The sequence below is a fragment of the Glycine soja genome, chromosome 11, assembly GCF_004193775.1.
Source record: "Glycine soja cultivar W05 chromosome 11, ASM419377v2, whole genome shotgun sequence".
NCBI lineage: Eukaryota > Viridiplantae > Streptophyta > Magnoliopsida > Fabales > Fabaceae > Glycine > Glycine soja.
In genome coordinates, this window is record NC_041012.1 from 35,213,785 (window position 1) to 35,239,208 (window position 25,424).

At 34.8% G+C, this 25,424-nt stretch overlaps 2 protein-coding genes across 13 annotated transcripts; both read left to right on the forward strand.

Moving 5' to 3' along the window:
- The first annotated feature begins 1,071 nt into the window (after positions 1–1,071).
- On the forward strand, positions 1,072–24,898 carry LOC114375544 (zinc finger BED domain-containing protein DAYSLEEPER-like). 6 transcript variants are annotated; one of them, XM_028333339.1, is made up of 3 exons: positions 1,086–1,258; positions 2,178–3,212; positions 22,010–24,898. In XM_028333339.1, exons 2-3 carry the CDS (start codon positions 2,209–2,211, stop codon positions 24,306–24,308), a joined length of 3,303 nt encoding a protein of 1,100 aa, XP_028189140.1. In that variant the 5' UTR covers positions 1,086–1,258; positions 2,178–2,208; the 3' UTR covers positions 24,309–24,898. The 6 variants fall into 6 exon arrangements, with proteins under 6 accessions (XP_028189142.1, XP_028189140.1, XP_028189141.1 ...); XM_028333341.1 differs by lacking the exon at positions 22,010–24,898 and having other exon boundaries at positions 1,072–1,258; positions 2,187–5,798; XM_028333340.1 differs by lacking the exons at positions 1,086–1,258; positions 22,010–24,898 and adding an exon at positions 1,347–1,365 and having other exon boundaries at positions 2,178–5,798.
- Positions 10,638–16,695, forward strand: LOC114375545. Of its 7 annotated transcripts, none has more exons than XM_028333348.1 (10): positions 10,638–10,946; positions 11,789–11,868; positions 11,961–12,072; positions 13,472–13,559; positions 13,695–13,821; positions 13,961–14,074; positions 14,721–14,919; positions 15,033–15,078; positions 15,622–15,697; positions 16,264–16,695. In XM_028333348.1, the coding sequence occupies exons 4-10, from the start codon at positions 13,503–13,505 to the stop codon at positions 16,467–16,469; spliced, it is 825 nt and encodes a 274-aa protein (XP_028189149.1). In that variant the 5' UTR covers positions 10,638–10,946; positions 11,789–11,868; positions 11,961–12,072; positions 13,472–13,502; the 3' UTR covers positions 16,470–16,695. The 7 variants fall into 7 exon arrangements, with proteins under 7 accessions (XP_028189149.1, XP_028189143.1, XP_028189144.1 ...); XM_028333342.1 differs by lacking the exon at positions 11,961–12,072 and adding an exon at positions 12,835–13,107 and having other exon boundaries at positions 10,639–10,946; XM_028333343.1 differs by lacking the exon at positions 11,961–12,072 and adding an exon at positions 12,852–13,107 and having other exon boundaries at positions 10,639–10,946.
- Positions 24,899–25,424: the final 526 nt, after the last annotated feature.

Sequence of the window (25,424 nt, forward strand, 5' to 3'; positions counted from 1 at the left end):
GCTCATGAGCATCGAGCCATAACCGTAATCGAAGAAAAGAATATACAATATTTTAACTTAGTAATTCAAAGCCATAATTTGTTAACATGATTAACCAAATAAAAACAGTTTTCACATCATACAAAGCCTAGCAATTCAGTTTTATTGTAATCTAATAATTTGTATTGCCAAGCAACAATACTTACAGGTAAACTCGAAAAACCAAATCATAAACACCATGGATTAAACCTAAAGCACATAATCAAACACACACACACAAAGATTTCATTATGATAAATAATGATATTGTGGCATGAAAAATTTAATAATTTAAGTCCATTGATCAAAATCAAGTAATTATAGCCACACATTTTTTTAAATTATACTATTTTAAAGTGTTCAAAGAAAATATATTCATGGAATACTATATATAACACCATATTGATGATAGAAACTGAGTGATAAAGAAAAACTTTGATAATGCATATATACTACAAGAAAAAATGCTAGTAGAACTATAACATTACTTTAGACGAGCATACAAAATAAGTCAATATCAACAAATAATTATAACTCAATATGACAAAGATAAGTGCAACATAGAAAAAGTGCACCATTTTTTTATTAAAAAAAAGAAAAACAAGACTGCTTACACTTGAGTTCCGATGCTTGGAAACTCAACTTTAAAAGATAAATTTTTCTATCTAATATTGTTAGATAAATAATTAGGAAGTCATAAACAATAAGCATAGCAGCAAATAACATAACACATACAAAATTTATAGCTTGTAACGGCAAGAAAAGAATTGAAACTGAAAATCTTCAAAGTGCTACAACAACTGTCAACGGAAAAAAAGATATTGAGCAAGTAAAATAAATCTTCCTAAAAGATAGGAGTTACTCTGATTAGTAAGTACATAGAAGGTAAAATATTATTTTTTTAATTTAAATTTTAAATTATAGAAAAATATTTTCAACACTTTAGCCAAGGCTCTAGTGGTCCGTTCCCATTGGGAAAGTTTTGAGACAAAAGGGTGAGAGAAAGTAACAGAGAAATAGAAAGAAAAAGCCAATAAAATGAAATGAATTGAATAAATAATAGCAATGGACCTCAAGGGTCCAAATTCGAAATCCAAAATATTTGCCCTATTTTAATTCTTTCCGGAAAACCTTATCTCCCGAAGCAGGTTCCAAATACTTACCAGAAAGAAGGCATCGAACTCGAAGGTCCAATTAGCTTCTCGGGTTCGTTCCCAGGCCCAATCTGGATCTCTCTCCGGTGAGCCCTCCTTCTTTCTTTCTCTCTCCTCACTGCAAAGCCCTAGATCTCACTCCTGTCCTGTGAGCCCTGGGCCTCGGTTTCCGATTCGGATCTGCGTTTTCACCGTCAGATCCTGTTTTTATTATTATTATTATTATTATTATTATTATGTGATGAAATGAAATACTTGATCTGGACTGCGTTTTTTGTTTTTTTAACTGTTTTTTGTAGTGGTAAACCATTGGAGATAGATATGATGTTCTATGAGTAGTGGTTGATCGAGCGAGAATCTGCTGTGATGAGTTGTATTCACTTGCTGTTGTTATTGAGTCTTGTATATGAATGAGCTGGGCCCATGCCTTCTTTGGGTTTAATCGTATGCAAGGCCTAAAGGCTCACTGTCTTAATATGTTACATAGACTTGTATTGTAGGAGTAGGATGGTTGTAGTCACAGCCCTTTGGGCCTGTAAGATGAGGGGTCATCTTTAAACTCTTAAACCATCACCATGCTAGTGGATAATCTCCTTTTCAAACTTCACTTGATGTTGTCTGCAAACATGACTTTGAAATTTGGTTCTTTATATTATGTCTTGTATTCTTAATTCAATGTTATACACACAAATTTATGTTATTGGCCTTCATTTATCACTTTCATGACTGCTATGTAAATGGTTCAATCACTTTATTGTTTTGTCATTCTTTTGTTGTTGTTTTTTAATTCCTTTGCTTGCTTCATGATTCACAACCAATGACTTTGGCTCTCCAAGCTATGTTTTTTTTTATGTTAGATTAAATCATATATATTTTGCATGGGAGTTTTGATATGTGATAGGTTAGTGATCTCATGTTTTCTTCGTATTTGTAGTATCGTATTAATATTAATTTATTTGTTTGGAACACATTTCATGGTTGAAATTCACCATTAATTATTTGTAGGTGAAGCAGGAAGATACACATCAAAATCAAGATGGTTACTGTTGAAGAAGATAATGTGGCTGCGACACCTGATGTGAAAAATGCTCCATTCAGTACTGATTTTCAACCTAGCAATGATCAGTCTGACCATAATGTAGAAAATTCTGAGTCTCAGCCTGACAAGGATCTCTCCAGTCTCAAAGCAGAAGTTCTTCCTGCATCTGAAACCCAGGCTTCTAGTGCCGATGCAAATGAAGGGTCATTGCCCAACCGTGAATTAGACAACACAAAAGAACTTGCTAATAGTGAGTCAGAGAATCCCAAGTTACTGCCCGACAACCAATCAAGCAATGATGAGGGCCCACACAGCAATCAGCATGTTGAGTCTGAGGCACGACTCAACAATCCATTAGCAAACGCTGAAGCTCCAGCTGATGATAATCTTGTTAGTTCCGAAGCTACCCTTGACCAGAAGCCTGCGTCTGAGGCACCACCAAGCAACCAGCTGGTCAATTCTGAGATACTTGCAGATAATGGTGTGGTACATTCTGAACATCAGACCAGTAATGATGTGGCTGTATCTGAACTGCAGCAAAGCAACGAAGAGGTTTTACCTGAAACACAGCAAAGCAACGAGGAGGTTTTACCTGAAAGGCAGCAAAGCAACGAGGCAGTTTTATCTGATACACAGCAAGGCAATGAGGCAGTGTTATCTGAAACACAGCAAAGTCATGAAGTGATTACATCTGAAACTCAACCCAACAATGATGTAGTCATGTCAGATGCACAGCCCAACAGTGAGCCAATCATGTCTAACACACAGCCCAGCAGTGAGATAGTCACCCCGGAGACACAGCCCAGCAATATACATGAAACACAGAATAGTAATGATGTGGTCATGTCGGAAGCTCTGCCTGAAAATGAGTTGGTAAATTTTGCAGCTGATCCCAACAATCATCTGTCTCATCCAGAATCTCTTTCTCAGAATCATCAGTTTAGTAATTTACACATGATTCCTGAACTTGAATCACTGCCCAATTCTGATCCAGTGCCGAGTTCTGAACCAATGCCAGACATTCATCTCACAGACATCAAACCGTTACCTCATAATCATCTGGCCCACTATGATACACTGTCCAACAATCATATGGACCATTCTGAGGCAGTGTCCAACCATCAACTAACTCACTCCAAGACACTGTCCCATGAACAGCTAGCCAATTCTGAATTGTTGCCTCAGTACGGGCTGCAAAATAGTGAAACACTGCACGGCAATCAGTTAGTCAATTCTCAACCACACTATGAGATAGTCAATGCTAGCAACATACCCAGCTATGAGATTGTAAATGCTGAAACTCCATTGAACAGTGAGGAACCTACTCCAGAAACTCAACCTAGCAAGAGGAGGAAAAAGAAGTCTATAGTCTGGGAACACTTCACCATAGAAACAGTCAGTCCTGGATGTAGAAGAGCATGTTGCAAGCAATGCAAGCAGAGTTTTGCCTACAGCACTGGTTCAAAGGTTGCTGGTACTAGCCACCTTAAACGCCACATCGCCAAGGGGACATGCCCAGCTCTTCTGCGCGGTCAAGATCAGAATCAGTTCAGCCCTTATACTCCACGTTCAAGGGGAAGTGATGCTGCTGGCAATGCTAGCAGTGCACCAAAGCGACGTTATAGATCCCCTAATACTCCTTACATCATTTTTGATCAAGATCGTTGCCGCCATGAGATTGCTAGAATGATCATTATGCATGATTACCCCCTTCACATGGTTGAGCATCCGGGTTTTGTTGCATTTGTCCAAAATCTGCAGCCCCAGTTCAATATGGTGACATTTAACACAATTCAAGGAGACTGTGTTGCAACTTACCTGATGGAAAAGCAATGTGTTATGAAGTATTTTGATGGACTACCTGGACGTGTGTGTCTCACACTGGACGTTTGGACCTCAAGCCAATCTGTGGGGTATGTGTTTATTACTGGACATTTTGTCGATAGTGATTGGAAGTTGCAGAGGAGAATTCTGAATGTTGTGATGGAACCATACCCTAATTCTGACTCTGCTCTCAGCCACGCTGTAGCTGTTTGCATTTCTGATTGGAATTTGGAGGGCAAGCTGTTTTCTATCACTTGTGGTCAGTCACTGAGTGAAGTTGTCCTTGGGAATCTCAGACCGTTACTCTTTGTGAAGAATCCACTTATCCTCAATGGTCAGTTGCTGATTGGAAATTGCATTGCCCGAACTTTAAGCAATGTTGCAGATGATTTGTTGAGCTCGGTGCATCTCACAGTAAAAAAAATCCGGGATAGCGTAAAATATGTGAAGACTTCAGAGTCACATGAGGAAAAATTCCTGGACCTCAAGCTGCAACTTCAGGTCCCCAGTGAAAGGAAGCTTTTAATTGACGACCAAACCAAGTGGAATACAACATATCAGATGCTGGTGGCAGCTTCTGAACTACAGGAAGTGTTTTCTTGTTTGGACACTTCTGATCCTGATTACAAGGGTGCCCCGTCTATGCAGGATTGGAAGCTGGTTGAGACCCTCTGCACATACTTGAAGCCCCTATTTGATGCAGCAAACATTCTTACCACAACAACTCATCCCACTGTTATTACCTTCTTCCATGAAGTTTGGAAATTGCAGTTGGATCTGTCTCGTGCCATTGTGAATGAGGATCCTTTCATCAGCAACCTTACTAAACCCATGCAACAAAAGATTGATAAGTACTGGAAAGATTGTAGTGTGGTTTTGGCAATTGCAGTTGTTATGGATCCTCGTTTCAAGATGAAGCTTGTTGAGTTTAGTTTCACTAAAATCTATGGCGAGGATGCCCATGAATATGTTAAGATTGTTGATGATGGAATTCATGAGCTGTTTCACGAGTATGTGACCCTTCCCCTGCCACTAACCCCGGCTTATGCAGAAGAAGGAAATCCTGGAAATCACCCGAAGACAGGGGGATCTCCAGGAGGAACTATGATGTCAGATAATGGACTAACAGACTTTGATGTCTACATCATGGAAACGTCCAACCATCAAATGAAGTCTGAACTGGACCAGTATCTCGAAGAATCGCTGTTGCCACGTGTTCCAGACTTTGATGTATTGGGTTGGTGGAAGCTAAACAAACTCAAGTACCCTACTCTTTCCAAGATGGCTCGGGATATACTGTCTGTTCCGGTTTCAAGTCTTCCTCCTGAATCTGTCTTTGATACAAAAGTCAAAGAGATGGATCAGTATAGAAGTTCCTTGCGGCCAGAGACAGTGGAGGCCCTTGTATGTGCGAAAGACTGGATGCAGTATGGAGCAGCCGAAGCTTCCAATGCGCTCGTGAAGATGGAGTTCTAGATTTTATTCATGTTACTTCTTTTAGGTGGTTGTACTCGTTATGTTGGTAGGTTCTTGTATTTTACTTGTAGTTCCCAGTTCTCTGTTAGGCTACTTTCGTGACATCTGATGTGTAGATTTGGACCTGAATGTCTAAATTCTAGTTTACTTTTCTTGATTAGATGCTAGAAAAGATCCCCTCCTTAAGGTGATACGTTGATGTAATGATTTATGTCCTCATTGATTCGATCACCAGGATAAATTCAGGAGCATTTGGAATAATTTTGATGCATGTCGCTTATAGACTATAGTTAGAATTCTGTTCCTACCGTATTGGATATTTGCTGCATGTAGAATATGCCGCTGTTTATTTTTTATTTATTTTTTTCTGAAACATGTGTCAGTGTTCGTCTGAATAGTTATTAAAATTTAAAAAAGATGGCTTAAAAATTGTGACCATATAGGCTGATATAATGGGATACTATTAGAGAATTGGTGACCTGTATTGGTGAACCAGGTCACCAGGTAACATTTGGATCAAGATAATGTTTTTGTGTGTATGATTTTTGTTTTGCATTAACAATTAAAAGAAGTAACATCTTTTGCATCTGACGACTAACATTTGTTTTATTTAAATATTTATGCAGAAAATAAATGTTTTTTCTAATTAATTAAAACACTACATAGTTACAGACCCCAAAGAAAAAATAAAGCTAAATAATAATTTTGACTTAATGACTTTTTTGAATTAGGTCTAATTTACATAGGGTAAAATATGTTTTTAATCTTTTAAGTCCTAATAAATTAGTAAATTGTGTTTGTTAGTTGATAAAAAAAAAATCATTGCATTGAGTGTATAATAAAATAATAATTTTATTTTTAGTCCTTAATAATTTAATAAATTTGTGTTTATTTCATAATAAAAAAATTCATTTGTTATTAGTTTATTTAAAAAAGACTAATAACAAATGGAGAGAACAAATATAAAATTCACTAATTTATTATGGATTAAAAAAGTAATAAAAACCAAAAATAAAATTATTATTTTATTAGAGACTCAATGTAAAAAAGAGAAAAATTATCAGAAAAAAAATTAAAGTATTTATTAGATATTAAAAACATATTTTTGTCATTTAGATAAATTTATTAACGGGCATTTATAACAAAAGAAAAGAGAATAAGAAGATAAATTGATTTTTTTTTATAGGTTAAAATTAACTTTCAAACTTTATATTTTTTAAGTATTTTTATTTAACTGCTTCAAAAGTTGAATATATAATTTGATTTTATTTATAAAAATGCAATTAATGGTATCATTTTTGAAGTTTGTTCAAATCAGTGCAGAATTTGGTGTGTGGAAGGTCGTTAGGCGCAGGGCATCTGGTGTGCAGTCCTCTCTGTCATATGGAAGTTCCGGAATGAAAGTTGCTGCTGTGCGTGAAATAAAATTTATGGCTTCAATTACTCATTTGTACATCTTCTCACGTGGTGGCATTAAGGCTTTGGGGTTGCAGATTGGTGGAATATGTTGCTATCGGGGTCGGCTTTATTTTTGTGGAAGGGTGCTTTTCTTTGTAGCATTTGATGCTGCTGTTCAGAGTGGGGGGTGATAAAGAATAATGAGCAAGGTTTCATTGTTGCTTTCTCAGCTAAGATTGGTAATTGTTCTATTGCTCAAGCTGAATTGTGGGGCATCTATCATAGTTTGTTTCTTGCCTGTGAAAAGGGTTTCAGTCACATCCTGCTGGAATCTGACTATCTTCCTCCATTCAGACTTTTTCATTCTGGTTGCAGCCAATTGCAAACTTAGTATATTGAATTTCCCAAAAATTAATAAAAAATTATAAACTTGTTGATTTAAATTAAAAAATTTAAAATTAAATATATTTTTAGTCTATTATGTTTCACTGTTATTTCATTTTGACATATTAAATTTTAAAAGTTTTTTTTGATTCTTTTATATTTTTGAAGTTTTATTTTAATAATTTGTTTTCTAATTTTTGTTAGTAATGTTAGTGGTTCTATTAGATTAAAAATTTGGAATAATTAGTCTTTTATCTTTATTTTGTTTCAAAAATTATAAATCATTAAAAAGATCCACCTCCCCCTTTAATGCTAGTTATTGTAATTATGCTAATTATTTAGGTTTTAGTTATGCTATTTATTGTAATGTAGTTTTTATTATGTAATTATTTAGGTTTTAGTTATGTAACTTTTATTAATTCCAATGTCAGTAAAATATGTTGTGATAATTGTGTGAATTTAGTTATTTTCATGGTTTTAAATAAAATTTAGATAAATATTAGCAACACACTCTTTTAATTATATACTTTCTTATTGGTTGAAATTTATTGAAAATGAAAAAATTTGGTGGTCTTATATTATATTTAATGATTCTCTCTCCTTATTGTTTAGTTTTTAATAAATTTTAACCAATTAAAAAGAATGTGTTTAAAAGAATATGCTAAAGAATATGTTCTTAACACTCCTTTAAAATTTTAATTTAGTTATGATTTATTATTATTTTTTTGTAATATCAATCTAGTCATTATTTTGTTTTCCCATAAATATTAGCCATTAGTCAAAGTAATTGTTGGTTAATTAAACTAGTGTTATTCAAATTAGTCTTACTCAAACTAGTTGTTATGTTGTAAGTCTTTATATATTGTTTGTTTTGTAGGAAGATTTTCACACATATCAATTATGCAAATAAGTACAAGTTTTCACAAAACTATAACTCTACGGTGTTACTTCATATGGACTCTAGTGATTTATCTTTTGAAGATAAACTCATCCAAGATTTAATAAATCATGACTACGAAGAACAATACATGAGATTGATGATGGAAAGACAATATCAATGTTACATGTGCAAACTTCACCTATCATGGTTCATCCAATGGGAACAAAAGCAACAAAGAGAAAGGCAAAAACAAAAGGAAAAAAAGAATTTTCTAATTTTGATGATCTCACAACCATGGAAGAGATAATCAAATCAAAAGTTTTAGCATCAGAAGATTTGGCGCGTGTCAAGCATGGATGCAACAGATTAAGGGAAAAGGAGATCGGCTTACATATCCTCTTCAAGGATTGCTGATATGACGAATATACAACTACAACTTCATCAAAGCTCGTGTAACAAAAATAAAGTGAAATATGAACTTGAATAATTATTTTAGTTATCGTAATGTAATTTTTATTAATCATTTAGGCTTTAATTATGTAATTTTTATTAACTCTAATGACTTTAAAAATATGTTATAATAATTGTGTGACTTTAGTTAATTTTCTATCTCTTTCAGATTATATTTTTGATCTTAAATACTAACTTGAATTTTAATATTTTTTTTAAAATAATTAGCTTAGTATATAATATCTTAGGCGGGTATTAAATTCACATTTTATAATTTATAAGAATAATTTTTATATTATTTTAAATTTTAATATATTATTAGTTATTTAATTTAACGTTTAATATAGTTATGTCAAAAATATTTTGTATATACACATATTCTATAAAATTGTTATTATTAAGAGTGTTGTCCTAGGTAGGATTTATATAAAAAAAAATATGAATAATTTAGATGTTATGTGTAAAAATTTTCACTTAATTTTGTAAGAAAATACAATTCAAAATAGGTTAAATTTAAAGTGAACAATATGACAACCCATCTTTATGTTTATAAAGACAAATATTATAACAATATTGTGATTTTTAAAAAAAATTAAAACATTTTCTGGATCAAACAAAGTTTTCATAAAGAAAAAAGCAAATACAAAATAAGCTATACCCCGAACCTAATCAACATCCAACATTCTTTGTCTATACCAAATCAATGATGGCTTTAAACAAATAAGAAGATATTTGTTGGTTGTGTTTGCACAATGACTAGATCTATGATTATCTTAAAGACGACTTTACGATCAACACTTACTATTTTCTCTCAATATGTTTAAAATGTTTTGAGACACAAAATTCTTTTATAGAAAGGATAATGAATATTTTCACACAAAATTTGTTTTTCATATCATCAAAGCTTTTGGTATATAGGTCTTATCTCCAAGTGTTTGTTGTAAGACAACAAATAAAATTCTTCACTTGTTATTCGTATGGTTGTTGGAACATTTATTATTTCCTTTTTTATTAGAGCAACAAAGCTCTTCTTTTGATAGCGATGGAAGAATTTTAGATCTTGATTTCATTTATCTTTTATAGAGATCGAAAAATTCTAGGAGAAAGTTTTTGGAAAACATATATATTAAATATAATCTTAAATGTTATATAAGACTATGGTTATCATTTGAAACATTAGGCACAAATTTGCAAGACATGTTATAAGATTTAGTTTTTAATCTTGTATTTGTTTACATCTAATCAAGATACAAATGCATTTTAACTTAACAATGTTATTGAATTCATTTTTTCTCTATTGTTCCAAAGAATGAAAAAAAGAGATAAATTTATCTTAAAAATATATAAGTTAAGCTAGTAACATTTCCTATTACATGCATATACTTAGTGAAAAATATTGATTGAGTGATTTTTATTAGAAAATCATCTCTTTTTTTTTCAAGGCAAAAATGAATATTTTATATTTTATTTGATTTTAATTCAATTAGGATTGTTCTCATTTTAAATTAGCATAACCGAATTACCAAAAAATTAGCTTAACCAAACCAAATATATGAAACAACATGAATGTTTTAATTGATTGCATTTAACATGAAAAATATGTAATCATGATTTATTACCATGAATTATTAAAAAATATATTACCATAATTATAATCATGATTTATGATTTTGAATAAAAGAAATCAATTTTAATTAATTATATTTAATGTGAAGAGAAAGAATATGAGTTTTTTTCATGCTTTACGTAAATATTAAATTCACATTTTATAATTTTAAGGGTGATTTCTTTATATTATTTGAATTTAAAACTCATAAATTATAAATAAATATATAATATATAATATTCCATAAATATATAAATAAATTAATATTGATTTAAGTTGTGTACACAATTCCTATATCTACTGTATAAAATTTGAAAAAATAAAATAAATATAATCTGAATATTCAATTTATAGGGATGCAGGTGTCATCAATAGAATAAATATAATCCTGAATATTTAATTCGGAGGAAATGAATAGGTGTCATCAATAAAATAAAACCTTCTTGCCTCACGAACTCAGACTCGCCTCTTGCCCTCACCGGCGCGGCCACCAAACGGTGCAACGCCACCAGTGTTTATTCACAGATCACACGGCGGCGACGACCTCCCTTACCAGCTCTTTGTCTCGAAAACGCGCATCTTTGACTCACTTCCTCACAGGCACGGATCGCGCTGCGCCCTCCCTCACCGACGTCAACGTGACCGGCTTCTGGTGGCACATAGCGCACTGCACTCGCACAAAGCCAACACTTCCTTTGAACTCACGCGTTCCTGGTGGTGTGCTTACTGCTTGCTTTCCTTTTCTCAGTTTTTGTACCATGCTTTCTCACTATTTCTTATTTCTGTTTGTTAATACTTATTTCCTTATTAAAAATTTCTTATTGCAAATATGCAATTACTTGATTATGAACTTGTTGATGTTGATGACTATGGTATGTGCTTGATTCGAGCCTTCGAGGGTTGTTGTTCGTGAATTCAATTACTTGTTTCGATGCTTATTTCTGTCTTGTTGATGGCATTTTCTTAATAGCGTCGTACCTGCGAGAAATCTTCCAAGCAATTTTTTGTTTGTTTATTTCTTTATTGCAAAATGGTGACTGCGAGTAGAATTTCATGCTAAAAGGAAATTTCTGAATCATTGATTATTTTTTGAAATTTTTTAAGATATGGTGTGATTATTTTTTAATAACATTTTAAGTATAAAATTTTACATATTATATGTTGTTTAATTTAGACCGGTCATGCGAGTGAACTAGAGACTCATAGGTTCGACCCGAAATCCAGTGACTCAGTAGTCAGTACCCGACCGAGTCAATGATATTGAGCGAGCTTCATTTGAAGCATCCGTCTAAGGAGAGTTGCTCCATTGGAGTTGCTCTTAGAATTTAAAAAAATAAAGGTGTCTCATTTGATTCTTAGAAGCTGGCCTCTAAAATGTCCATTAGCCACTAACTGGACCTTAACACAACTTCAAGCTTAGACAGTTTCGTGAGTTCATTTTTCACACTTTACACTTGACCCAATTCCTGAATTAGCAGAATCAGTGAGTACATGCATTTTACTGTGAAAAATTGCGTTATCTTCCTTTTAATGATTCTATTATGTGAGGTTTATTGCAGGAGACCCAAAAGTTCGAAACTGAACATTTTCACAAGCTTTCGGAGGGCGTTGATGAGTTCGGTAGCTATTTTGCTTTCAGGTGAATGTCGTTTTCCTATTCAAAAATTTAACTTTATGACAAAACATTTGTGGGTGTCATTTTGTTCTTGTTTTCTTCGAATGTTTCATCAGTTATCTTGGGGTATAAAAATCAAAGAAGAAGAACTCATTGGAATGGTTGAGATCAATTGCTAGTGTTCAGATGAGTTCAAATAATGGGATGGTTCACTTAGTCAAGATTGAGGTTTGTTGATTGTACTTGACTGCTAGGTGTTGGGCAAAATGATTGAACCAATATATGAATTTATTAAAGTATAACAAGAAAGTTCTTCAATTACATGATAGGAGTAGGACATTTTCTGCTACTTTGTATGTTTGTTTTTGTCCATTCTAGCTATCACTTATATCTCTGTGTCTCATACCCAAATTCTCTCCTCTCATCTCTCTCCAACACCTGCACTCGGAGAAGATCCAAATCCAGCTAACTAGGTCTTATAATAATCATGTAAAAAGTACCGATACTGAAAAGTTAGTTAAGTGCTAATTCTAAAGTCACAGAATGAGTACCTAAATCTTAAACTTTAAGACAAATCAGCAAATATTCTTTCTTCCTATTACCATATTTATCTTTTTGTTTTTCTCACCTTGTCTTAGCTAACAGTGCAATGTTCTTCTCCTATTTTTCAATAATCTAAAAGCAAATTCTTCTTCAGTCATTTTTTATTATTTTATTATTGTCATAAAAGATAATCTGCTGAGTAACATAATTCATTATGATTTAATAAATTTTTAGAACATAAATAATAGGACTTCTCTATAAAAAATTATAGTTTACATAAATGCCAATTTTTATTATAAATTCATAAAAATTCTTTGTGACATGTAAAACTGACTATTAACATTTGTAATCTAGGATCTTTAAAAACATAAATTTGACTTTTGTGTAAATTTTTTAATGAAATTTGACACTTATATTTTTAGAATTAATTTTAACTTTTATAGTCAGCCTCCTCTATCTTCTAGGTTTGGCTCAGTCCCTGGATGTGGTTCTCACATTGGATCCACGCCACACAATACCACGTTATATTGATTACATCCAGACGAATAAGAAATGGGAGAAGGCATGGTGTTAGCGGCTGACTGACCGCAGATACTCACTCAGTATCAAACTACTGAATCAGTTAGTCTTAGTCAGGTCATGATTTAAAATATTACGTTGGGCTTGGATGAAATCAAGCCCACATCATCTCCCATGTAATAAGCAAGGGATTGGGAAAAGGTATGTCGGTGTGTTGCCCATAAGTTATTTGATTAAATGTCAACTTTAGTTTTGCTATTCATCTCTGAAATATTTCAACCATCTATCTCTTTGCCCTGTGATTTTCATTCACGGATGAACGTTCCATGATTTTGGTACTGTGAATCATATACAGAAACAAGGAATATAAAATTGTACAGGTCTTATTTATTCAATGAGATTGTGGTGTGGGTGTAGCCAATAAAAAACTTGGGGTTTATTTTCTCCACTATTTTCATTAGTTTGACGAATCTTGAATTATCCCTGTTTAGATTAATGTTCTTTTTCTTGTTTTTTTAATGATGCAAAGTTAATTTTGATCTTTTTTTACAACTTGCTGGTACAGAGTTCTCAGGTGCAAATTAGGGTTCTTAACCATGAGTATTGATTATTTCAAGCAGGACATTGATGAACTTATCGGTGAATTCACCCAGGTATCAATAAGTAATAACATCTAGACAGTGATTTTCCTCATTCTGTTTTTTTTTTAAAAAAAAATCAAGGAGCTTGCTTCCCATTGTTTGGATGTTAACAAACCACATTTCCTGTTCAATTTTGGTGAGTGACAGGATGAGTCAACAACTTTGGCTGAGATAAAAAGAGTATGGCTTTCTAGGAAGTTCTCCTACATTTATGAAGCTCGTCCTTCTGCCAACCTGGCCTTCTTTATGCAATCACTGTATGCTCATTGTATAGGTAGTGTAAAGTTCATAGTATATTTGTGAAAATTTAACAGTATCTGATGATTATGTGATATGCCATTTAGGCATGGAAGTTTTACTTTAGCCTTTGTATTTTTATTTCAGTGTAGTGACTCCTTTATGTTCCTATGCAGGTTACATGGTTGGTACCGCAACTTTATCTCACAGATTAGGTGGCCTTTACTGCCTCTACTGTCTTTATGAGACTCAACCATTTAATCCTTCTTTTAAGGTCTATCTATCCCTTGGTATGACAATTTTCCACTTGAAAAAACAACTATGTTTGATTATACAATTATTGGATAATTTTTGTATTGTCACACTTCAATTTAGCCTTTTAATCCTATGCCTGTATCTTTCTGTTTGAGCATGTGCTTTCATAGGGCTCACCTCACTAATTTTTTATTCATTACTTGCAACACAAGTCTGCTTTCATGTGTTTAATCTACTTTTTATAGTTAGGGTGGTAGAATGTCGTACACATGCTTTTTTCTCTTGCATCTCCTTCTCCAAAGGAAAACATCCTGCATCATACTGAACCTAGCCATTCCAATTTAGAGCATTCATGCCTCAACAATGTTATGCTTCAGTGATGTACACATTTCTTTTAACATGTTTACTTTTGTTTGGCAAAGATGTGTTTGGCATGTGCTGATGCTTCCTGATGTGGGTGTATGGTGAAATGAAATTATATATTGGTCAAACGTCTTCTCTTTCTTAATATGTTGTGCAGTGTCACTATTGGACTTGGACCATGCTTCATAGTCTCTGTAGAGTGGTTATTACTGAAAATTACTTTATTTTTATTTTGTCATGTGTTATCCCAGCTTTGATGCTTCATATTTGTCCAAATGTTGATTGACATGAAAAACCTAAATTTATGTGTTTGTACAGGAGAATTAAAGAAACTTAGAATCCTTGTTGCTGATGCAAAAGCAAATGATATTAAAGTAGCACTTGCTTTAGTAAAAAGAATGCTTGAAAGAAACACATTCCTTTTTGGCTCTGTTGACTTGATGGAAGGTTGTGTCACAGAGACAGTAAATGAACTCCAACAATTACAGAATGCCCGTATTCAAGTTGCATATGAAAAGTAAACCACCACATTACACTTATATCCAAGATCCTTCTTTCCTATTCATGTTACCATGATAATGTAATTAGCCTAACAACTTATTGTTTTCGTCTGTTCAATGTGGATGACAGGTTATTTGATAGCACTTCAATTGACAACTACATCCAGATGGACCTTGTAAGCATCTCAATGCTCTGTGACTAAAAAAATGATTGATTTATTTTTTAATTATACTGATTTGCTGTCAGAATTCTTAATGATAAGTTTGTGTGAAACTTATAGTAAGTTATTAATCTTAATCGTTGACAAGGCCTCTGATGGTATTATACAACACGAGTTGTGTAATTCTGAACCAACTAATGGCTCCAAACCAACTGATGTAATTATGATCAAACCAACTAATGGCTCCAAAAGAAAATCTTACCTGTTACTCAAGGGCTTCCTCACCTTTATTCCTACAGCACAATGTGATTATATTCAGGGGTAGTTGGGCAGGAAGATGATGTAATTATGATCAAAATTTGTGAACAAGACTTGTTCAAAATGCCACTCAATCCTTGCTTTCATCTGGGTCTGGGTAGATTTTGATCTATATTTTTTCAGAAACTAATGAATCTGTTGTGAGATGATGCATTTCAAGCAATCTCCTACTATAGATTCTATTTTCAATAGTTTGTGATTTCGTTTCATTTAACTTCCTTTCTTCTTTCCACATGCCAGGGCTTGGAAGTTGACCTTGATTTGCTGAAGAAAAAGTCATCTGGATATGCCACGGCCAAGAATGTGGCTATTCAAGGTATTTATTCCTTTCCTATTCTACATCACAAGGGAGTTAAAATATTTTTCTATTTTTAAAGTGGTTGCTGGTGTTGAAGGCAAGTTTTTTTTTCCCTTTTTTCTGTCATCCTAAAAGGCCAATGCAGGCTAGAACATACGTTTATCCTGAGTTTTTTCTTCTCCTTTTCTTATTTTGATCTTATCCATGGGAAGCTGCTTTATGTTAGTAGTTGTCAATTCTTGCTAGTCATATCTCTACAGATCAATGTTTTTCTCGATTTGTTTAGTCCCAAACTAAAGTTGATTTTTATGACTTTTATAACTAGAAAGAAGTTGTCTTCCTGTTGTAAGTGCGGGAATGCATATTTTGACCATGTCTTTTTTTTTTTTGAAGAATGACTCAACTTATATCGACTTCATGGTTCTTCAAATGCTGCATTTTCTTTTTAGTAATAGAATAACAATTTTTTGTCCTCACGACTTTTGGAATTCTTGACGACCTTTGGGGGGGATGTTTTTGGATGTTACTGTCTGGCCGTTGCAATTTGCCTATCTAATTCGGTTTGTCTTCTTTTTTCCTTAAAGAGGCGAGCAATATTTTAGACGTTGAAAACATAAAGCACTTACAAAAAGATAAGGAACTGATAGGAGATGTTGTGGAGAAGGTTGCTAACGACTGGCACGTTCAGAAACAAACATTTTATAAACAAACAGGATTGGGGGACGATGCATATGAGAAGGAACTGGAGCAATTACTTCTAGAGCAGCATCCACATGATGGAAACTCTTAACCAAGATTGAAGATGGACATCTGGGTCGTCGTGGTTACTTATGCATGGGGAATTCATAATTAATATCCCTGTTTAGATAGTAGGAGGAAATGTGTTCCTTTTCCAGTTATTGCTGCTTTAAACAAGACAATGAAACAAAAAAAAAAAATGATAAAATGTATTATGCTTCATTTTATTCAACATTTCTATTTTTCTTCTATGTTTATGACCACATATTTCCTTTTCATCCGCACACTTTTTCAAATAATTTCACAAAAAAACACTTCCATACTGTCCAAACAGTAGCAATATTTTTTTATTTGATTTGATTTATTATTAAATTAAATATATCAACATTGCCTTTAGCCAGAGTTGTGCAAAATATGATCCTTCGAGTAAACTAGTATATGCGTTGGCATTGGTTTCGGCATAATGACCTTTTAAAAAGTGCACGTTATAGGCAAACACACGTAAAAGGTCAATTGATAGCATCTATGAAGAGGCAGAAAACCACGTTAAATGCTGGTAATAAAGTGGTGGTAAGAAAATTTTGCTACATTATAAATCATGTGTAAAATATAAAAATACTCTGCAAACGCAAAGCAAAATTCAATCTCGAGAAGAGGTGTATTGAATTACGGCTCGCTACAACTTTGAATATCATTAAGTAGACGGACTTGGATCAAATCTCTTTTGCTGTATGTTAAATACATTGTATTGCAACTAATCAATAATATTAACATTTGTGTTAATGTATGAGGCTGGGCAGCCATTCATGATTGCGCCACCGAATAGTCTGCAATGAGCACTGGCAGTAGCTAGAATATAAGGATCTGCATCCGGTGTGTTGGTTTTTCTGTTTTGAACCCCTCAAATGGACGTTGAAGGCAAAGTTAGAAACCCTTACTTATCACAAAACATTACTTTAGAACGTGTGCCAACTGAATGCCACGTGTACACAAACATGATCTAAACCCAAATAAAGTTTGAATGCCTGCTAAAATACACCTTCTCTCTTCTTATTATTTTATTTTTTAAATAATGAGAATACTTTTTGTTTAATAATTTATTAATAATTCTTATATATAACCCTACCATTTTTACAACACATCACACAACAATATCCTCCCAAAAGTAAACTTTGTTCTAAACTCTCATAGTCTTTCCATTCATATCACCCAAACACTACTCATGACTCCATCTAAAGAAATATTGGTTGTCATACACCATCATGGTCACATTGTAGACAACGATGTACTTCATATACATAACTATCATCCAAAAATGATTTTTTCTTTGATGCTCAACAAATCTCCTTTGACCAACAAAATGATTATCCGTCATAATATTTTAATATTTTACAACGTTACTCCATTACCACAACCATAAACACAAACATCAAACCCAAATGAACATCTCATCACAAATGAAGATTCCATTATACAATTTCACTGATTTTAGTGAGCATGGGAATCAAGAGTTGTTTCACCACCAAAAAAGGGTGTTGTTGTACCAACGCCACTTTCGTTGCAATATCACCAACTTAGGTGTCCAATGAAGTTGAACCAACCTTGACCACATAACACAATACATTGATCAACACCACATTTTGTTCAGCAACAAGACCGTGTACAACAATCAATTGATGTCCTCGAGGTTGGCATGACTTTCGATGAAAAAACACAATGTATTCGAGCAGTCAAAGAATCCAACATCAAAAATCATTTTGACTGCAAAACAATATATTCTGACCATAGAAGGCTAAACTTCGTGTGTAAATCACATGAAAATGGTTGTACAAGAAGCTTAAGCGCATGCAATTCAAAGATGCATAAAAAATGGATTATCAAGAGTATCAGATGTCATCACACTTGTCTTGCGCCAATGCTCAAACAAGATCATAGGCAACTTGACATTTCTTCGCCTTTGCCATGTTGCACAAAATTTCCTTCGCGATAACCCGAACTACACACATTTGAAGAAATCACTCATACAGAGCCGATGAGAATCTTCAATATTTTAATTTTTCGTTAAACTATATTTTAATTCAAACTTATTAAATTAAATGAATATTTACAGGACACGCATACACGGAGAAGATGCACCACGACATCTTGGGGGTATATATGCGAATAAGACAAGTGTAGTTGAATGACTTGATCGATGAGGGAAAACATTGAAGACATATGACTACAAATTTTTCTAAGTTAGTCAATTTCCTGTGCTCAAGATATTGGTCGATGTCATTGTTGATTGAGGAGACTTACTTCAAGATAGTAAAACTTTTTGAAAGACACAACCACCACATATTTATTATAATAGAGACCCAAGTTTCACTTCAAACACCTAGACCATAAAAGAAAAAATTGTCCTAACATACCTTTATTTTTAATTTTTCTTTAGACAAATATTATTTTTTATGTATTTTATTTATGATGTAATGCATTCTAGTATAAATAAATTATTAAACAAAAAATATTATCATTTTTAAAAAAATTAAATAATATAAACAAAAAATTATATTAATAAAATAATAATATTAAAAGTTTTAATTATTTTTTAATATAAAAATAATATTTATCTAAGGAAAAACTATATATATATATATATATATATATATATATATATATATATATATATATATATATATATATATATATATATATATATATATAAAAGAAACGAAATCAAAGAGAAGTTGGGTTCTCCACACTTAGAAAGAAAATAGGTTTAGTTTATGAATTATTTTTGTTGTAGGTGTATTTTGAAAAAAATGAGGAGAGAAAAGGTATAGTTTAGGAAAAAAAAAAACCATTGCGCTTAATTTTTATCACTAATTATGAATAAACTTTTTTTTACTTCTTAATTTAGGACTGTAAATATTTTTTATGAGATAAAAACACTTATATTATTTCTCATAATGGATGTTTTTCATTTACAAAATTTAAAGTTAAAATTTGATTGAAGAAAAATCACACACACACTGGAATGTTTTTGAATCCGAATAATATTACAATTCCAAATTTAGGGAAAAAGAGATCAAGTAAGTGAAGGCTGAAAATAAGAATGCAATCCTAGTCAGATTCAGTAGGTGGTAGTTGGATCCGATTGAATTGGAAAGATGTTTGAGATGAAGATGTAGATAGATGATTGGGCTAAAAATTTCTCCAAGAAAGGAACCAAACCAAGGGGGCCCCTTCACTTGATTCATTTCATTGGGTGGGCTATTCACTCGCACGCCCCACACGTACGTCCCATCCCAACCCTAATGCAATGACTAACAAGTTCTACTCTTCTTTAGGGGCTTTAGTGGTCCGTTTCCATTGGGAAAGTTTTATGACCAAAGGGGTGAGAGAAAAAGAAAGAAAAAGCCAATAAAATGAACTGAATTGAATAAATAATATTAATGGACCTCAAGAGTCCAAATTCGAAATCCAAAGTATTTGCCCTATTTTAATTCTTTTCGCAAAACCTGTACGAAGCAGGTTCCAAATACCTACCAGAAAGAAGGCATCGAACTCGAAGGTCCAATTAGCTTCTCGGGTTCATTTCCAGGCCCAATCTCGCTTTCTCTCCGGTGAGCCTCCTTCTTTCTCTCTCTTCACTGAAAAGCCTTAGATCTCATTCCGGTCAGGCCTCAGCCTTCGTTTCCGCTTCGGATCCTCGTTTTCACCAGTAGATCTTGTTCACATACATATACCTCGCAGCTCCCAAACCCTAACTTTTCCATTTCGAAATTTTTCTGATAATTTTCCGGCCGAAGCCTTTTAATCTTGTTTTCTTTCCTTTTCTTTTGTGAATGAATTGTTTTTTCTTCTAATTAGGTTTTCAATTTAGTGTTTTATGCTTTGATTTGTCGGATCGTAAAGTGATGCGGTCGTTCTTCAGTTTCCTGTAATTGGATTTGGTTATTCATGTGATGAAATGCTTGATCTGGACTGCGTTTTTTTTTTGTTTGGTATTATTTGCTATTTTTAACTGTTTTTGCAGTGGTAGATCAATTGAATATCTGATGTTCCAGTTTTGACTTTTGAGTTTGACCATGTCCATGTTTTATATGGGTTCTGTGAGTAGTGGTTGATCGAGAATCTGCTGTGAACAACTTCCACTGACGAGTTTTGTTCACTGTGTTAGTTTAAATCCTTTATAGTTTGCATGGGAGTTTTGATATGTGATAGGCTAGTGATTTCATGTTTGCTGAATATTTGTAGTATCGTATTAATGTATCTGTGAGGAAAACATTTCCTGGTTGAAATTCACCATTAACTAACAAATTTTAGTTGTAGGTGAAGCAGGAAGATACATATCAAAATCAAGATGGTTACTGTTGAAGAAGATAAAGTGGTTGCGACCCCTGATGTGAAAAATGCTCCAGTCAGTACTGATTTTCAACCTAGCAATGATCTGGCTAATTCGGAAAATCAGTCTGACCATAATGTGGAAAATTCTGAGTCTCAGCCTAATAAGGATCTCTCCAGTTCCAAAGCAGAAGTACTTCCTGCATCTGAAACCCAGGCTTCTAGTGCCGATGCAAATGAAGGGACATTGCCCAACCGTGAATTATACAACACTGAAGAACTTCCTAATAGTGAGTCAGAGAATCCCAAGTTACTGCCCGACAACCAATCAAGCAATGATGAGGACCCACACAGCAATCAGCATGTTGAGTCTGAGGCACAATTCAACAATCTATCAGCGAGCTCTGAAGCTCCAGCTGATGATAATCATGTTAGTTCTGAAGCTACCCTTGACCAGAAGCCTGCGTCTGAGGCACCACTCAAATATCCATCAACAAGCTCTGAAGCTCCAGCTGATGATAATCTTGTTAGTTCTGAAGCTACACTTGACCAGCAGCCTAAGTCTGAGGCACCACCAAGCAACCAGTTGGTCAATTCTGAGACACTTCCAAATAATGGTGTGCTACGTTCTGAACATCAGACTAGTAATGAGGTGGTTATATCTGAAACACAGCAAAGCAATGAGGCGGTTTTATCTGAAACACAAGAAAGCAATGAGGAGGCGGTTTTATCTGAAACACAGCAAAGCAATGAGGTGGTTTTATCTGAAACACAACAGAGCAACGAGGTGATTTTATCTGAAACACAACAAAGCAATGAGGTGGTTTTACCAGAAACACAACAAAGCAACAGGGTGGTTTTACCTGAAACACAGCAAACAGATGAGGCGGTTTTATCTGAAACACAGCAAAGTGATGAGCTGATTACATATGAAACTCAGCCCAACAATGATGTAGTCATGTCAGATGCACAACTGAGCAGTGAGATAGTCATGCCTGAGACACAGCCCAGCAGTGAGATAGTCATGCCTGAGACACAGCCCAGCAATGAAACAGTCATACATGAAGCACAGAACATCAGTGATGTGGTCATGTCTGAAGCTCTGCCTGAAAATGAGTTGGTAAATTCTGAAGCAGATCCCAACCATCAGCTCTCTCATCCTGAATCTCTTTCTCAGAATCACCAGTTTACTAATTTACACATGATTCCTGAAGATCAGCTGCCCCAACCTGAATCGCTGCCCAATTCTGATCCAGTGCCGAGTTCTGAACCAATGCCAGACATTCATCTCACAGACATCAAACCGTTACCTCATAATCATCTGGCCCACTATGATTCACTGTCCAATAATCATATGGACCATTCTGAGGCAGTGTCCAACCATCAACTAACTCACTCCGAGACACTGTCCCATGAACAGCTAGCCAATTCTGAATTGTTGCCTCAGTACGGGCTGCAAAATAGTGAAACACTGCACGGCAATCAGTTAGTCAATTCTCAACCACACTATGAGATAGTCAATGCTAGCAACATACCCAGCTATGAGATTGTAAATGCTGAAACTCCATTGAACAGTGAGGAACCTACTCCTGAAACTCAGCCTAGCAAGAGGAGGAAAAAGAAGTCTATAGTCTGGGAACACTTCACCATAGAAACAGTCAGTCCTGGATGTAGAAGAGCATGCTGCAAGCAATGCAAGCAGAGTTTTGCCTACAGCACTGGTTCAAAGGTTGCTGGTACTAGCCACCTTAAACGCCACATCGCCAAGGGGACATGCCCAGCTCTTCTGCGTGGTCAAGATCAGAATCAGTTCAGCCCTTATACTCCACGTTCAAGGGGAAGTGATGCTGCTGGCAATGCTAGCAGTGCACCAAAGCGACGTTATAGATCCCCTAATACTCCTTACATCATTTTTGATCAAGATCGTTGCCGCCATGAGATTGCTAGAATGATCATTATGCATGATTACCCCCTTCACATGGTTGAGCATCCAGGTTTTGTTGCATTTGTCCAAAATCTGCAGCCCCAGTTCAATATGGTGACATTTAACACAATTCAAGGAGACTGTGTTGCAACTTACCTGATGGAAAAGCAATGTGTTATGAAGTATTTTGATGGATTACCTGGACGTGTGTGTCTCACACTGGACGTTTGGAACTCAAGCCAATCTGTGGGGTATGTGTTTATTACTGGACATTTTGTCGATAGTGATTGGAAGTTGCAGAGGAGAATTCTGAATGTTGTGATGGAACCATACCCTAATTCTGACTCTGCTCTCAGCCATGCTGTAGCTGTTTGCATTTCTGATTGGAATTTGGAGGGCAAGCTGTTTTCTATCACTTGTGGTCAGTCACTGAGTGAAGTTGCCCTTGGGAATCTCAGACCGTTACTCTTTGTGAAGAATCCACTTATCCTCAATGGTCAGTTGCTGATTGGAAATTGCATTGCCCGAACTTTAAGCAATGTTGCAGATGATTTGTTGAGCTCGGTGCATCTCACAGTAAAAAAAATTCGGGATAGCGTAAAATATGTGAAGACTTCAGAGTCACATGAGGAAAAATTCCTGGACCTCAAGCTGCAACTTCAGGTCCCCAGTGAAAGGAAGCTTTTAATTGACGACCAAACCAAGTGGAATACAACATATCAGATGCTGGTGGCAGCTTCTGAACTACAGGAAGTGTTTTCTTGTTTGGACACTTCTGATCCTGATTACAAGGGTGCCCCGTCTATGCAGGATTGGAAGCTGGTTGAGACCCTCTGCACATACTTGAAGCCCCTATTTGATGCAGCAAACATTCTTACCACAACAACTCATCCCACTGTTATTACCTTCTTCCATGAAGTTTGGAAATTGCAGTTGGATCTGTCTCGTGCCATTGTGAATGAGGATCCTTTCATCAGCAACCTTACTAAACCCATGCAACAAAAGATTGATAAGTACTGGAAAGATTGTAGTGTGGTTTTGGCAATTGCAGTTGTTATGGATCCTCGTTTCAAGATGAAGCTTGTTGAGTTTAGTTTCACTAAAATCTATGGCGAGGATGCCCATGAATATGTTAAGATTGTTGATGATGGAATTCATGAGCTGTTTCACGAGTATGTGACCCTTCCCCTGCCACTAACCCCGGCTTATGCAGAAGAAGGGAATCCTGGAAATCACCCGAAGACAGGGGGGTCTCCAGGAGGAACTCTGATGTCGGACAATGGACTAACAGATTTTGATGTCTACATCATGGAAACATCCAACCATCAAATGAAGTCTGAGCTGGACCAGTATCTGGAAGAATCGCTGTTGCCACGTGTTCCAGACTTTGATGTATTGGGTTGGTGGAAGCTAAACAAACTCAAGTACCCTACTCTTTCCAAGATGGCTCGGGATATACTGTCTGTTCCGGTTTCAAGTCTTACTCCTGAATCTGTCTTTGATACAAAAGTCAAAGAGATGGATCAATATAGAAGTTCCTTGCGGCCAGAGACAGTGGAGGCCCTTGTATGTGCGAAAGACTGGATGCAGTATGGAGCAGCCGAAGCTTCCAATGCGCTCGTGAAAATGGAGTTCTAGATTTTATTTTCATGTAATTTTGGTTTAGGAGAGGGTTGGAAAGCCCACGGTTGGACCTTACAATGTGAAGGGTATGTGAAAGAAAGCCCACAACATGCATTGCGATATTTTATAAACCTGCAAGTTCTCGTTTAGGTGGTTGCACTCTTTATGTATGATGGTAGGTGCTTGTATTTTACTTGTAGTTCCTAGTTCTCTGTTAGGCCATCTTGGTGACATTTAATGTGTAGATTTGGACCTGAATTCCTAAATTCTAGTTTACTTGTCTGGATTAGATGCTAGAACAGATCCTCTCCTTAAGGTGATACGTCCTATGTGATAATGTATGTCCTCAATATTCAATCACCAGGATTCAGGAGCATCAGGAATCCACCTAGTTTTGATGCATGTTGCTTATAGTTAGGAGTCTTTTGCTACCGTATTGGATATGATTCCCACTGTCTACAGCTGTACGTGGAATCCACCGCTTTTTTTTTTTTTCCCAGAAATGTGTCGGTGTTCCTCCAAGCCATTGCTGAACCGTTATAAGATGGCTTAAAAAATGTGACCGTAAGCTGATATAATGAGATAGTTTTAGAGATTAGAGAGTACGTGACCTGTAGTTTTTCTCTGGTTATTACCTTTATATTTTATATTTCAGTAGAAACTCCTTTATGTTCCTATGCAGGTTACATGGTTTCTATTGCTTCTTTATCTCATTGATTAGGTGGCCTATATTGTCTCTATTGTCTTTACGAGACTCAGCCATTTAATCCTTCTTTTATGGTTTATCTATCCCTTGGTATGATGATTTTCCACTTGAAAAAACTATGTTAATTATACAATTATTGGATAAATTTGTGTTGGCATGCTTACATTGTATATTAACAGTTTTGGGTGCGTATGGAGTGGAGGAGTTTATTTGATTTGTACGTATTTGCTTTAATTTTGGTTTTTCATCAATTCAATTTAGCCTTTTAATCCTATACCTGCTGTATCTTTCTGTTTGAGCGTGTGCTTTCATAGGCTCACCTCACTAATTTGTGATTCGGTACTAGCAAATAGCAATCCATAGTTTCGTTATCATACAACGAACATAAGTCTGCTTTCATGGGTTTAATCTACTTTCGATAGTTA

Excerpts from the sequence above, each read along its gene's own strand:
- LOC114375545 (XM_028333342.1), top strand. The coding sequence starts at position 13,055 with ATGAAATCAAGCCCACATCATCTCCCATGTAATAAGCAAGGGATTGGG. Across the intron at positions 13,108-13,471 it reads AAGCAAGGGATTGGGAAAAG|AGTTCTCAGGTGCAAATTAG; the intron begins GTATGTCGGTGT and ends TTGCTGGTACAG. Across the intron at positions 13,822-13,960 it reads ACTGTATGCTCATTGTATAG|GTTACATGGTTGGTACCGCA; the intron begins GTAGTGTAAAGT and ends GTTCCTATGCAG.
- LOC114375544 (XM_028333336.1), top strand. The coding sequence starts at position 20,766 with ATGGTTACTGTTGAAGAAGATAAAGTGGTTGCGACCCCTGATGTGAAA.